At 34.4% G+C, this 16,021-nt stretch overlaps 1 protein-coding gene across 1 annotated transcript in view; it reads left to right on the top strand.

Moving 5' to 3' along the window:
- The window catches only part of DGKB (diacylglycerol kinase beta), a gene marked incomplete at its 3' end in the record, with an annotated part of 571,138 nt that overhangs the window by 313,106 nt on the left and 242,011 nt on the right, over positions 1-16,021 (top strand). Inside the window, exon 18 of the mRNA XM_008059499.2 lies at positions 13,855-13,940. Within this exon, the coding sequence (XP_008057690.1) occupies positions 13,855-13,940 (86 nt within the window). The remainder of the gene's footprint in view (positions 1-13,854; positions 13,941-16,021) is intronic.

Here is a 16,021-nt window from a genome sequence, read left to right as displayed (position 1 = left end):
GCCACCGCAGCCTCGACCTGCTGGGCTCCGGCGATCCTTCCGCCTCAGCCTTCCATGTAGCCGGAATTACAGGCACACGCTACCACGCCCGGCTGATTTTTTGATTTATTGTAGAGATGAGGTCTCGCTGCCCAGGCGGGTCTCGAACCCGCGGGCTCAGGCAATCCACTCACCCCAGCCTCCCAAAGGCACGGGATTACAGGTTGAGCCGCGAGCCCGGCAATAATTTTTTCTTTAAAAGGGCCTCAACTTTGTTGTAAACATCAGAACTTACATAATCAGGATGTACCTCAGCTCCTAATTAACCAAACGGAGATTATAGAAAGGAAATTAACTCCCAAAACAGTATAGTTTAATTTTCCAAATACTATTTCAAAGGACTAACCAAGTTTGTGGAAACAGGTTCATTTCCTAGTTTACCTAAACTTTTTAATTCATTACTCCTACTCTTATGAACACTTATGTCCCATAGGCATCTTAAATTCTACATATCAAGCGAGGTGTGGTGGTTCACACCTGTAATCCCAGCATTTTGGGAGGCTGAGCTGGGAGGATTGCTTGAGGACAGGAGTTCAAGACCAGTTTGACCAACACAATGAGATCCCCCATCTCTACAAAAAGTCAACAAATTAGCACGGCCTGGTGGTACATGCCTGCAGTCCCAGTTACTTAGTAGGCTGAAATGGGAGGATCACTTGAGCCCAGGTGTTAGAGGCTGCTGTGAGCCATGATCATGCCACTGCACTCCAGTCTGGGCAATAAAGACCCTATGTAAAATAAAATAATAAAAAATAAAATAAAATTCTACATGTGTAATACTAATCTCATTTTCTTACTTTTTTCCAAATGTACTCACTGACCTTATTCCCTAAGTTGATGGAAGACCATTCACCAAGGAATCACTTTCCCATCTCCCTCTGGCAAGGCATCACTTCAGGGTTTGCAGATCTGTCATCTCATCACTCTCCTAGAATCTATATTTGTCCCCTACTTATATAGTAACTCTTCCCTCAATTGCTCCTTACATCTCTCCCCCGATTCGTCAGCTAATTAATTCTACTGGAACTTTAAGATTCAACACAGGTGTCTCCAAGCTTATTAAGTCAATCCTCACTCACACCCAATCTGCATTAATTGCCCTCAAAGAACATTCTGTAGTGACTTGAGCTGTGTGTTTTGCAATTGGCCTTCTCGCTTAAGCCAGTGAGATACTTGAAGGCAAGGATTGTATCTTGCTTTTAGATCTGTAGAATCTAGCTCAGTTCCTAGTATACAGTTGTAGTTAATAAATGCATACTAAATAAGAGAATAGTGAATATATCCATACTAAATAAATGCATACTGAATAAGTGAATAGTCATGGTGCTATTTCATTTATAAAGTGTCTTTTCTAAGTATATAAGTTTTCTATTAAATGTACTTCTCTGTTTTAGGTATTTATGAGTTTTCTTTGGTATTTTTGTCTTTGGTATCTAGGTAAAGTATTTTTTTTTTCCTATGGAAGTCTAGATTTGTTTTCCTTCAAAATACTTTCTTACTTCAAACTTAAAGTTAACTCAGCAGAGTTCCCTGATGTATATAGAATACAGATTTTCTACTTGTTAATAATAAAAAAACATAGCATGACAGAAAGGATTTGAGAAGATTTGCCAAACATTCCTGAGCAACCTAATCACTTTTGCTGCCACATTTTAGGGGTTAATTTTAGACTGTAAACTTTGGACTGCAAGTGATATCTCTGTGCAATAAGAATGGATTCTTCCAAATTAACTTCTTTGAAATAATCAAGAAGAATGTGTAATTTCTGGCTTAATTAAAACTCTTTATCATAATTTTTCCTTCAGCCTTAATCACTACATCAAAATTGTCAGTAAGTCCTTCTTATATGTCAGTCATATTACTTCCAAACTTAAATATTTAAAAATTACATTTCCAAATGTATACATACATATTAGTACACACATAACATATGTATATTCTTAGTACTTTGGGGGGTGGAGACTCATGTAGTATGACCCTAAATTTCACTGCATATTTTTAGCACTAAATACAGTATGTAAAAATACTGAGTTAACTACCTCTCATTCTAATGCAGAAAACTCTTAAAATTACAGATGAGAGAAAATAACTTTTTAAAAAATTGTTTTGTGTTCTTTGGTATCAAAAGACAACATTACAACAAATGTAGTTTAAACATCTAATTGGCTTTTATTTGTGATTATAGAATCAGTTAACATCTTATTCTATAAAATAGCTTAAGTGTTCTCATGAACTCAGCTGAAAAATTTGACTTTACAAATGGAAAACGGATAAAGAAAGCAAATATAAGTAATGAAAAGTGGATCAGTTGTTTCAAAGTTACTTTCCTTACAGGGTTAAAACAGAGACCTTATCATGCTAACTCAGATAAACAAACCTTCTGTTTGGTTGCTGGGAATCCGATTTTTTAGAAAGCCAAGACTATTTCAAAATTCAGTTTCATTGCATAGAGCTTAATGCAAGTGACTCCATTCCGGTTTGTCTGATCTGCTGGGGTCTATTGCAGGAACTCAGTCTAAAACAACGGCCTCCCATAGTTTGTGTTTAGTATTGATTACTTGGATTTTAAACGGCCTCCCATAGTTTGTGTTTAGTATTGATTACTTGGATTTTAAATACTAATTTATATTTATACCTTTTAAAAAATCCTAAAATGGTGACTATTTCTTGTCTACTAGAAATAATTTGTATGTTATCATAAGACCTTTACAAAAGTATTTTCCTATACTAATGAAATTATTAATAACTTTATACAAGATCAAGACTATTTCAAGTAATATGAATTAGTTTTTAAGTCATTCAAAAATGACTTGAAATTTGATATTCTTTTAACATTAACTTTTAAATAATTCTGTGTATTAGTAAAGAAATATATTTAGAACACATTGCAGAAACTATCATTTATTATTTCTCATGTCTAACTTATTTTACACTAGGGAGATTCTTAAAGTTATTTAACGAGATAGCGTCATAGGTTTTCTAGGAGGACATGTTCTCTCATTTTCTGTGTCTCATTCTCTCTTTCATCATCTCTCTATCTCTTTCCAGTTTTTCATTCTTCTCTCCTTCACTTTTAACCTATACATAGCAAAAAATAAGTTTGTGAGATTTCACAGACAATGAAATGAATAGTTCAGTTATTAATTGCCCTCTGGATTATATATTTTCTCAATTACTCTGGTAATTATTTCTAGTTGTGATGGTAAAATATTAAGTTACACTAAGTTTATAAAGATGAGTTCATGCTACTTATAACTATCTCACTTATCCACGTGGAATGTCCTCCCAAAACAGTATAGCTTAATCTTCCATGCAGTATTTCAAAGGACTAACCAAGTTTGTGGAAACAGGTGCATTTCCTAGTTTACCTACATTTTATAATTCATTGTTAAAGTGCGTAAGATATGAACTGAGAAGATATGGTTATAATTACTTTTACTTTAAGTTGAAATGATGCATCACATTAAATTGATGGTTTATCTCTTTGAAGCTGATTATTAAGATTCACAGAAAAAAAGATGAAATAATCTCCCCTCCTTATTGTAATATATATCATAGAATGAAACTTTGGAGGGCATAAATACTTTATGCATACATTTTTTTAAAGTAACTGCAGCAATAATAATTTCAATGATACCAAAGTATGTATAGATGCAGTTTGGGTATTCAAAAGTAAGATGAAAGTTATTCAAAACTGGATTTCTAGACTATAAGCATAGTTTAAGAAACTATATTTATAAAACTCTAGTAACAGCACAAACCTGAAAATTCAGCCTGATTTTATGGAGGCAATTGTGAAGCCATCTAATCTTATGACTTTAAGAATAATATGTAACTGTGTACATGCAAGTATGAATATGAATTGAGCAGAATAATAAAAGACAGGGATGCTTGTTTCTGGCTCTAAATGCTTAAATCAGAATGCGAACCTTTCTTAAGGCAAGCTCTTGAAGCAAACTTTTTTTTCCTAAACAAAAAGGAAAAAGAAGAAAATTGATGACATATTATAAAGTCATTTTTGATTCTTCAGCCTTGTATTTCTTCAATACAGAGGGATATGAATATGTGTAATTAAACTGAGCATGCACTGTGCATTGATATGCTAAAATATTTATACATCTGACACTGATTTCTCTAAGTATCAGCGAATATTATTTTATACTATATAATATGTACGCTGCTTGATAGTCATACACATTCAATCTGATTTCTTACCAATGCATTTACATTATATGTAAATGGAAGTATTTTATTTTCTTTGAATAATAAAAGGTAAGATTGGAATCAAAAGAAATATTTGATATTTAAGAAATCTAACTTTAAGTTACTTTCTAAAATTCTGGAATCAGTAGTATAATTTTCTTTTCTTTCTTAAAATATTTTCCTGGTGTACTTTGTAAATACGCTTGCTAGGTACCAGTGGAAACTTACTGATTTCTTAATGTCAGTTTTATCTTAAGACATTACAATTGGATTAGTAAGCTTCCAAATCTTAGAAGAAATTATCTGGATTTGCTTTTATTAATATTAAGTGTCACAATCTCACTACCTACTTCTTTATTATTGTTGCAAGAACATTTAATTTGAACTTTTAACAACTTTTTAAGTGTACAAAACAGTATTGTTAGCTATAGGAACAATGTTGTACAGCAGATTCTTAGAATGTACTCATCTCACATACCTGAAACTTTAGGGAGTGTTATAGTGGTGACTATTGACAAAATAGGAAAAGCATCTGACACAGAGCTCCTAAACTCCTACATTGACACAGGCTATCTTTCAAATGTAGCTATTGCAAAGAAATAGGACACTCTCTAGGAGATTCAAAGCTATAAGACTAACAGCAAAAACCCAAGAATCATTAATCTCCTTCATAAATTATCTGAAGTTTTAATTTAAACATTTAATTTTTAAAATAGTGGAACTAAATTCCGGAGTCATCTATGATGATGTCATTAGAAAATGTTTATACTTATTAATTCTTCAAGTGAACCTGTTGAAACTGGTAGGTCAAAAGTACAATACAAAGTACAGAGGTTTCCCTAGAGGGGTGTTCTTCCAGACCCGCCTCCTTCTCTCGCTCCTCCCCATTGTGGTGGTTACCCAGCAAGTGTGAGCCTCACAGCTGTTGGTCGTTGCAGCATCATTGGTCACAGTCAATACCACGTATAGCCCTGTCTTCTGGCTCTCGCCAAGTCTCTTAGATTTGCTTGTTCTTGATCACAACCATTTTCCTCCACACATTCTGTCCCCAGTACTGTAAGCAAGACTCCCAATTGTCCACAGGCTGCAGATTTAGACTGGATGTAGGGGAACTCTCCTCACTGTCCAGTCCAGCTTTGTTTCTTAGAAAATTCTCTTTGTGACTCTTCTGACAGAACACTGAGTGTAGGGCATGTGGAAACACAGGAATGGTAATCTGACCTACAACACATATATACTACTTGTAATGAAGAGAAAAGATAATTAAATAAGTAATAGCATATGGATAGTAAAATGTATTTACATACACATTTTGTGTATGTAAACAGCCTGAAAAACCAGGTGGTGTTAATACTATCTTAAGGATAAGATGACTATTCAATGAATGAATGGATTAAGGAGTGAATGAATCTCTAGGGAAATCTGCATGGATTGAGTGGATTAAGAAGTTGAGATAAAAAGAGATCAAGTTTTCAATCCAAGTAGCAACCAATTTGCAGAGAGTAAGCTGGTCTGACAGTCACATGGGGTTTATGTTTGGGGGTAGGATGCTGCTGAAGAACCAATGATGACAATTTTAAAAGAAAACAAGAATGAATAACAGATGAAACATCATCATGGAATAGAAGAACAATGGTGAGTCAACGGGTTGGTTAGGCATTCACCAAAAATAATTAGCTCTGTGGTAAATGTTTTAGCTGCTGACATGTTTTAAAAAGCTTTATTAAGCTTCAGTGTCAAAATGTTTGAAAATCTAGGAGAAATGAAAAAAATTGCTGCAAAAATATAGCTGGGAAAAACTGATGAGAAGAAATAAAACCTTAAGTTTATAAAAAAAATCACTAAAGGATTTTAAACAATTATTTAAACCTTTCTAGTCAAACACACACACAAATACTCACCAGAAATCAAATACTTTTGCTGCGATTGCTGCCAGTTTTTAAGGAATTTCCAAAATTATACAAATTCTTTAAAAATAATAGGAAATGAGGAATTACTCTACAACTCATTTTATGAGAGTATAATTTTGATTAATTAAAAAAATTAGAGATGGTATAAAGAAGAAAAATAATAGGTCAATTGTGTTCATAAACATAGATGCAAAACTTCTAAAAACTTTTAGCAAATTAAGTCCAATTCTCTATAAAAAATATTAATATGTGGGTGCATGAAGGGATTGTATGGCTTAATTGTGCATAAATATATAAATTTATATTCTAACACTAACCAATTAAATAACAGTAACCATATCAAATATTTAAAGATGCAAAAAATTAGCATTTATTTGTAATAAACATGCATAATGTAATAGGAGTAGAAAAAAACTTTATTAATCTCATAAAAGGTATCCATAAGAAAAAAGAAAAAAAATTTCCTATAACAAATATCTTCCTAAATGGGCAAACTCTGGAAATTTTCTATTTAAATTCTGGAACAAGATATGATTCTTCTATAAATACTTCTATTCAACAAACCAGGCATGATGGCTCATGCCTGTAATTCCAGTGTTTTGGGAGCCAGAGGCAAGAGGATTGCCTAAGCCAGAGGTTCAAGACCAACCTGGGCAACTTGATGAGACCTTGTCTCTACAATAAATCAAAAAATTAGCCAGGTGTGGTAGTGTTTGCCTGTGGTTTCAGCTACTTGGAAGGCTGAAGTGGGAGGACTGCCTGATCCCAGCAGGTCAAGACTGCGGTGGCTGTGAGCATGCCACTACACTCCATCCTGAATGACAAAGTGAGACTCCAATTACAAAAAAATTCTGTAGCAAATATCTTCCTAAATGGTCAAATTCTGGAAATTTTCCATTTAAATTCCAGAACAAGATATGGTTCTTCTATAAATACTCCTATTTAACAATATATTGAAATTCTGCCCAAGACAACAAAGCAGGGTAAGGAATAAAAACTATAAGGACTGGAGATTAGAGATTACTGATAATACCTTTGTCTTTAGCATGGATCACAATTATATTCATGGAAATCCAAAGGAATCTACAAAACAAAAGCAATAGAAAAAATATAAGCAATGTGATTGTTTCTAAAATCAGTATATAAAAGACAAATATATTTATACACACCATTAACAGAACCATTAATATTGATATCAGTAAACAGATTTAAAATAGCAACAAAACTATAAAACAACCAAGACTGAATCTAACAAAATATATGCAAGGCCTGTAAGCAGAAAATTTTAAAACTTAAAATTTAAAACAATTTAAAAACTCAAATCTTGCTGCCACTTTATGAAGGATATATCTAAATATCTAAATAACTTGAACAATCATATATGAATAAATAAGGAAACCTAATCAACATATTAAACATGTTATTTCTGTCAAAATTAATCTATAGGTTTAATGTAGTTTTAATCAATATCATGATTGGTTTTTCTTTGGTCTTAGTTTATTTTTTGTGAAATATGAATATGAATATTTTTTGTGAAATATGAAATATATAGAAAAACAAAGAGGAAATAATAGGTAAGGTTTTTCATGCCTTAACCGGTAAGATAAGACTTACTGGAAAGCTCTAGTAATTGTAATAGAGTAATATTATTAAAGAGATGGACACATTCACAAAAAAACAGAATAGAGAATACAAATAGAAATGTAGTCATACATAGAAATTAGATTTACGACAGAATTTGCATGGTAGAAAGTTGAATTATTCAATGAATGAAAAGATGCATAAAAAAAAAGTAAATAAGCCGGGCTCGGTGGCTCAGCCTGTAATCCCGCGCCTTTGGGAGGCTGAGGTGAGTGGATTGCCTGAGCCCGCGGGTTCGAGACCCTCCTGGGCAGCGAGACCGCATCTCTACAAAAAATCAAAAAATTAGCTGGGCGTGGTAGCGCATGCCTGTAATTCCGGCTACTTGGAAGGCTGAGGCAGAAGGATCGCCAGAGCCCAGCAGGTCGAGGCTGCGGTGGCCGGGAGCGGCCACTGCCCTCCAGTCTGGGCGACAGAGTGAGACTCCAACTCAAAAAAAAAAAGTAAATAGAAAAGTTGCTGAACTACAGCCAAGAGGAAGGATGGAAGGGAGGAAGAAAGGAAGGGAGAAAAGGAGGGAGAAAGAAAGAAGAGGAAGGAAGGGAATAAAGAGATGCCTATCTCAAACCACAACAAATTAAGATTTTCTTTATCAAATGTAAAAATGACATTTTTAAAAAGAGTATATGTAAATTCTCTTCTAACCTTTGAGTAAAGAAGCTTTTCTTACAGAAGACTGGTTAAGGTACTAGTGACTATCAAAAGACTGATAAATTTGAATAATTAAAACTAAATTTTTTTCCTGGTATTGTGGCTCACACCTGTAATACCAGCACTTTGGGAGACAGAGGTGAGAGGATCACCTGAGTCCAGGGGTTCAAGACCAACCTGGACAACTTGATGAGACCTCGTCTTTACAATAAATCAAAAAATTAGCTGGGCATGGCGGTGTGTGCCTGTGGTTCCAGCTTCTTGGAAGGCTGAGGCAGAAGCATCATTTGATCCCAGCAGGTCGAGGTTGTGGTGGCCATGGTGTGCCACTGCACTCCAACCTGGGCGACAGAGTGAGACTCCAACTCAGAAAAAGAACCCCCCCAAAAACCCCCAAAACCTAAATTTTTATTCAGCAAAATATACATTAATGAAAATAAAAGAAAAAACGTTAAACTTCTAAAAGTTATTTGAAAAAGTATACAAACCAAAGAAGACTAAAATCAAGGACAGGTAAAAAATTTTTACAAATCAACAAGAAAAATGGACGCAATAGTACATTCATTGTACATTGGTACAACTTGTTTGTGAACAAATTAGCATTGTCTTGTAAAGTTGAATATGACTACACCATACTCCTAAAATAGCCACTGCCCATAGGCACTAAGAAGTAAGTACAGGCATACCTTGGAGCTATTGTGGGTTTGGTTCCAGCTCACCACAATCAAGTAAATATTGCAATAAAGCAAGTCACATAAGTGTTAATGATCATTGGAGCCCTAAGGGAGTAATAATCTTTTTGCTGGTGGAGAGTCTTGCTTTGCTTTTGATGACTGCTAGCTAATCAGGATGGTGTTTGCTAAAGGCTAGTGTGACTGTGGCAATTTCTTAAAATAAGACAACAATGAGGTTTGCCCCATCCATGGACTTTTCTTTCATGAAAGATTTCTTTGTGGCATATAATGCTGTTTGATAGCATGTTACCCACAGTAGAATTTCTTTCACAGTTGAAGTCAATCCTCTCAAACCCTCCTGCTGCTTTATGAACTATGCTGATGTAATATTCTAAATCTTTTGTTGTCATTTCAACAATGTTCATAGAAGTAGTAGACTCCATCTCAAGAAATCACTTTCTTTGCTTGTCTATAAGAAACAACTCCTTATCCATTTAAGTTTTATCATGACATTGCAGCAATTTTATTATAGCTTCAGGCTTCACTTCTGCATTTCATTCTCTTGCTATTTCCACCATATCTGCAATGACTTCCTCCACTGAAGTCTTGAAGCCCTCAAAGTCATCCAGAAAGTTTGGGATCAACTTTTTCCAAACTCTTGTTAATATGGATATTTTGACTTCCTCCCATGAATCATGAATGTTCTTTTGTTTTTGTTTTTGTTTTTGTTTGAGTTATTGTAGAGACACGGTCTCACCAAGTTGCCTGGGCTGGTCTTGAGTTCCCAGGCTCAGGCAATCCACTCGCCTTGGCCTCCCAAAGTGCTGGGATTACAGGCTGAGCCAGCGAGCCCGGCCTCATGAATGTTCTTAATGGCAACTAGAATAATGACTCTTTTCTGGAAAGTTTTCAACTGACTTTGCACAGATCCATCAGGAAAAAAAAAAAAAATTAAATAGTAATACTTGAAAATTGAAATTACTTCTTGATTCATGGGCTATACAATGGTATTGCATATCTCCATTAGAGCTCTTGGGTGACTAGGTGCACTATCAATGAGCAGTCATATTTTGAAAAGTTTTTTTTTTTTCCTGAAAAGTAGGTCTCAACTGTGCACTTAAATGTTCAGTAAATCATATCGTAAACAAATGTGTTGTCATCCATGCTTTTTTTTGCTCCATTTATAGATTACAGGCAGAGTAGATTTAGTCTAATTCTTAAGGTCCCTGGGATTTGGGGAATGGTCAATGAGTATTGGCTTCAACTTAAAGTCACCAGCTCCATTCGCATCTAATAAGAGAGTCAGCCTGTTCTTTGAAGCTTTGAAGTCAGGTATTGACTTCTTCTCTCTAGGTGGGTATTTTCTTCCAGTAGAAGGCTGTTTTATCTACATGGAAAATCTGTTGTTTAGTGTAGCCACCTTTATCAGTGATCTTAGTTAGATCTTTTGGATAAGTCGCTGCAGCTTCCACATCAGCACATGCTGTTTTACCTTGCACTTTACATTATGGAGATGACTTCTTTCCTTTAACTTCCTGAACCAATCTCTGCTAGCTTCCAACTTCTGCATCTTCCTCCCCTCTTTCAGTCTTCATGGAACTGAAGTTAAGACCTTGTTCTGGATTAGATTTTGGCTTAGGGAAATGCTGTGGCTAGTTTCATCTTCTGTCCAGACCACTCAAACTTTATATCAGCAATAATGCTGTTTCACTTTATCATTTATGTGTTCACTGGAGTAGTAATTTTAATTTCCTTCAAATACTTTATCTTCACATTCGCAATTTGGTTAACTGTGCAGCACAAAAGTACTAGCTTTTGGCTTCTCTTCACGTGCCACATGTCTTCCTCACCAAGGTTCAATCATTTCTAGCTTTTGATTGGAAGTGAGAGATATGTGACTTTTGGACTCTTCTTTTCACTTGAACATTTAGAGACCATGGTCGGGTTAATTAGCCTAATGTTAACATTGCCATTTCTCAGAAAATAGGGAGAACCAAGGAGAGGGAGAGAGAAGTGGGAGCGGCTGGTCAGTAGAGCAGTCAGGACAAATACAGCATTATCAGTTAAGTTCTTTCTCATACATGGGTTTGTGGTGTCTCCACACAAAGATCCATGATTACAGATGACCATAACAGATGTAATAACAATGACAACGTTTGAAATATTGCTAGAATTACCAAAATATGACACAGAGACATGAAGTGAGCACACACTGCTGGTAAAATGACGCCAATAGACTTGCTCAAATCAGGGTTGCCACAAATATTCAATTTATTAAAAATGCTTTATCTTCAAAGCTCAATAAAGTGAAGTGCAATAAAACGAGGTATGCCTGTACAAGAATGCATGTTTTATAAGAACCTAAAACAAGCCAGTTCAAAAGCCCATTGACATGGATTAAAAAGGCATGTTACATAAGAGGTATTAACACAGCAGCATAAATAGAAAGAACTTCAGCTACAGCATGGATGAATCTTAGTAACAATGCTAAGTGGAAAAAGTTGAAAGTCAATGTTGATTATGACCTACACATAATATTCAAAATAGTGCTCACCTTTGTGAATCAGGAAGAACAGTTCTATAGGAAAAGAGTACGGGGTATATGTAATCTATTGGAAATACACTATTTCCCAGAATGGGTAATTGGTACATAAGTGTTTATTACATTATACATAATATAAACAAACCAACTAATAGGAGACTTGAAGAAAATATTTGCAACATCTCCAACGAAGGTGAAATATTCAAATATAATAAATAAGAAAATGCATGCAAGTTTCATGTTCTAAATATCCATGGCTATTATGATTACATGTGGGTTTTAGTAAGTTTTATACATTTTCTATTATATGTTCATACTGTTGGTATTATTTTGAAAACACATTTTTAATGATGCAAATGTAAATGCAAAGTGTCACTTGTAATATGTAAAGAGTTTCGTAAAATAATGTTAAGAGACAATTCAGTTGCAGAGTCTTTGAATATTCTGTTTACAGAAGTAGTCATGTATCTCCAGGAAATGTACAAAATGTACAAAAATATGCTCCACGCACTAAAGAGGAAAGTATGATTTTACAAAAAATAAGATGCTGTTTTTCACTTGTCTCTAAAGAAATATCATAAAGATGTTGCTATGAAGTGTTTTGAGGTTATAAAGAAATGGACACTTACCTATTTTGCAGTGGGAGCCAGTTAGAGGCTTTTGTGCATGACGTACAGTAGAAAATTTTCCTCCAGGGCAGCCTTCAGAAACATATTGACATGCTCACACATATGTTCCTCAAAAATGTTAGCTACAATACCTTTTTTTGTAATAGTGAAACACTAGAGATACTTAAACTTAAAATCCCATGAAAAGATATTGTTTATATAATTTTATAGTACGTGCATTTATTATAGAACATGATAAGCCGGGCTCGGTGGCTCAGCCTGTAATCCTGCGCCTTTGGGAGGCTGAGGTGAGTGGATTGCCTGAGCCCGCGGGTTCAAGACCCGCCTGGGCAGCGAGACCTCATCTCTACAATAAATGAAAAAAAATCAACCGGGCGTGGTAGCGCATGCCTGTAATTCCAGCTACTCGGAAGGCTGAGGTGGAAGGATCGCGGAGCCCAGCAGGCGAGCTGCGGTGACTGGGAGCGGCCACTGCACTCCAGTCTGGGCGACCGAATGAGACTCCAACTCAAAAAAAAAAAAAAAAAAAAGAGAGAACATGATAGAGCACTAAAAAAAAATCATAATCTGTTGGACTGTGACACATAGACATACATTATCTACTGATACAGAAAGATCTCCTAGGCATATTTTTAAATTTAAAGGTCCTCATATGTTAATGGAAAATATATATAGCATAATCCTATTCATGTTTTTATAAAATGTGTGTAACAATAATTTACATGTGAGCATTCATACATTGACAGAAAACGTACTTGGATGATTGCATATTATTACCATTTGTTATCTCTGGGGCAAGGGAGGGAAAGAGACATATTCCAAAGTTTCTGTCCTGTTTCAATTCTTTTATTGCAATAAAATAGGCATGTATGACTGTATAGCTGGCTGCAATACTCGCCTTTGTGACTTTTCCCAAGGTAGGTTGCATTAATAAGCACGCTGCATGCAGTAACAGCAAAAGCAGTGGGTATTTATGACAGCTGACCCAGCAATTAGGCTGGAGTGTTCCTGGGTGGCAAACACTATCAGCCAGGTCAAAAAGCAAGCCGAAGCCGCCTTGTATTTGCAGCTGTTAAATCAAAAGAAAATATGGAAACCGTTGGCTAGAGCCCCATTGCAGCCCAATCGATTTCTCCCAGTTATGGAGAAAGCAGAAAATTGTTTAAGACATATTTCCTGATATTGTATTATTCAAAATATAATTTTTGATTACCAAAATGTATTAAATGAAAAAATGTAGTTTATGTCATTCTGGATTGTGTGAACTGCAGATGACATCTGGGAGAATATCTTAATGAAAATTATTATAACGTATTAACACTTTATTTTTGGGTTTATAAAAAATAGATTTATGATAGAACCTAGAATACATAATCACAGAACATAGAATCTGGAATATATAATTACAAAAATATGTTTAAATTATAAGTAAAATATCGTTAAGATAGCTTATGATTTTCATAAAGTGCAAATATATTTCATTGAGTAAAACGCTAAAGATACTAAACTGAAAATGTCCTCATTTAAAAATATTAATCATGTGCCACAACATGCATATTTTTCAGGTTAAACTTTTTCCGTGATGTTCCTGAATTCAGAGTGTTAGCCTGTGGTGGAGATGGAACTGTGGGCTGGATTTTGGATTGCATAGGTAATGCAGACACATGTTGAATATGACTGAAGTGAGAGATATCTATCTAGTCATTTATCATCTCTATCTCTATCATCTATCTATCCATTATCTATCTATCCATTATCTATCAATCTACCTATCAATCATCTATGTATCATCTATTTATCCATTATTTATCTATCAATATATTTATCACTAGCATTAATATCTTTGGAAGCAGTGATATAATTGGACATCTAGCAGTTTGCACACTATTTACTTTGTTCAATCGATGTCAGCATTTTAATTGATCTATTAATTTATAGATATCTAGAAACCTCTCCTTTCTCATAATATTTACTAAACTTTCAGAATTGTTTTATTTATTTATTCTTTTATCCTTCAGAATTATTTTAAAATCAAGAGCATTGGGGGTTTATTCCCCAAAAGAGGGAGTGAGCAAAAGGGGTCTTGGCATTTGTGATAACATCTATGCCAAACAAACGTGCTTACTTTATTTAAACATGAGCCTCAAAATCTTACCCTCTGTGTACACTCATAACATTATCATCAATCATCATCATCACCATAGCAGCTAATTTTTATTTATCACGTGCTATCTGATAGTCTTGTGCTAATTTTTTCCCCTAAATTATTGTATTTATTCTTTACAACTCTATGACACAGAAAGGCATTACTAATCTTGGTTGGGAGTGGTGGTACATGCCTGTAGTCTGCCTCTCTATCTACATTTAAATAAATTGATTTTTATAAGGAAATAAAACAGATGCATGTTTTAGGATAAAAAATAAGTATGCAGCACGAGAAAAATTTGATAAATTCGGAAAAAAAATTTGTTTATTTTAAGCCTAGTCAGTCAATCCAAAGAGCTGATTACTGGTTAGAAAAACTGGTCATGAATTGGGCTTCATGAGAAGATAAATCCAAAACAAATATTTACTTTTTTAGATCTTATTTTAGTTACTGCATTGACTGAGTCTTTGGTAAAAACAAGCCTTTTCACACACAAAAAAATTGATTCAAAAGAAGTTTTGCTCTCTATATATCTAAATTGAAAAAATCTTCCATTTAGTCAATGCAATGAGAATATTCTACATTGCATACACTAAAAAAATGCAAATTAATTAGATACATGTTGCCAGCAATGCTTTTGATGAGATTTAACAACTTTAATCTACTAATATTTGATTTAAAAATCAGTAGAAATTCTGATCTTGATTTTCCCTGAACGATGTAAACAGTATTTGTATGTTCTATATAAGAAGAAAACCAGAATTCAAGAATTAGAAAAGTTAATGAGTTAGTTGAAAAATGTCTGAAAACTTGCAAGGATGAAAATAGTGGGGATTTTTAGGCTTGTCTTCATTCCCAAAATCAAAATTTTGACTATTTCATTGGGGCATATCACTAAATTATCTTGCCCCTCCATCTTACACACATACACACACTTGACTTTGAGGGGCCAAGGAGGGAGAAAAAAACAAAGATGATGTACATTGGAGATTAATTCAAGGCATATGATGATTCAAAGCAAAGCATATGGAATGTCAGCAGCAGAGATCTTTACTGCTCTGAACCCAAAGCTTTATGTGATGTAAAGATTAATCTCATAGAAAACCTGCTGATCTCGATGTATTCCAGCTGTTAACATTGTGTTCTGTTTGTTCTGACACAAAACAGCACCATGGGTGGGACCAATTCAAGAACATTGTTAGCAATTTACTCACTTTTACAATTCAACTGTTTTCAAATATTTTATTCCTTCAAGTAAAATGTACATAGAGTTGATGTTGCAAAGGGACTTTAGATAAAACCTACCTATCTACCTTGGTCCTGTCTCTTACGTGTATTCCTATGCTGCATATAACTATGGTCCCTGAGGGGATGCAATGGAGGTAAATAAAACACGTCACAATGTCTAGCTGAGTAAAAATATTTTTAAAACTCTCCTTTTGTATGTGTTTCGAAAATCCTTGTACTTTTGTGAATAACAGTGTTTATATTTTATCAATTGCTGCAAATGCATACAAATTATTCATAATTTATAATTGTATATATCTAAGATATACAATTTTGTTTTGTTTGTAATACCTGGTAGA

This window comes from Carlito syrichta, unplaced genomic scaffold (genome assembly GCF_000164805.1).
Source record: "Carlito syrichta isolate Samal-C Ts95f unplaced genomic scaffold, Tarsius_syrichta-2.0.1 Scaffold304199, whole genome shotgun sequence".
NCBI classification, from domain to species: Eukaryota; Metazoa; Chordata; class Mammalia; order Primates; family Tarsiidae; genus Carlito; species Carlito syrichta.
The sequence above is the reverse complement of the archived record's forward strand: the minus strand, read 5'-3'. Positions and strand labels throughout refer to the sequence as shown.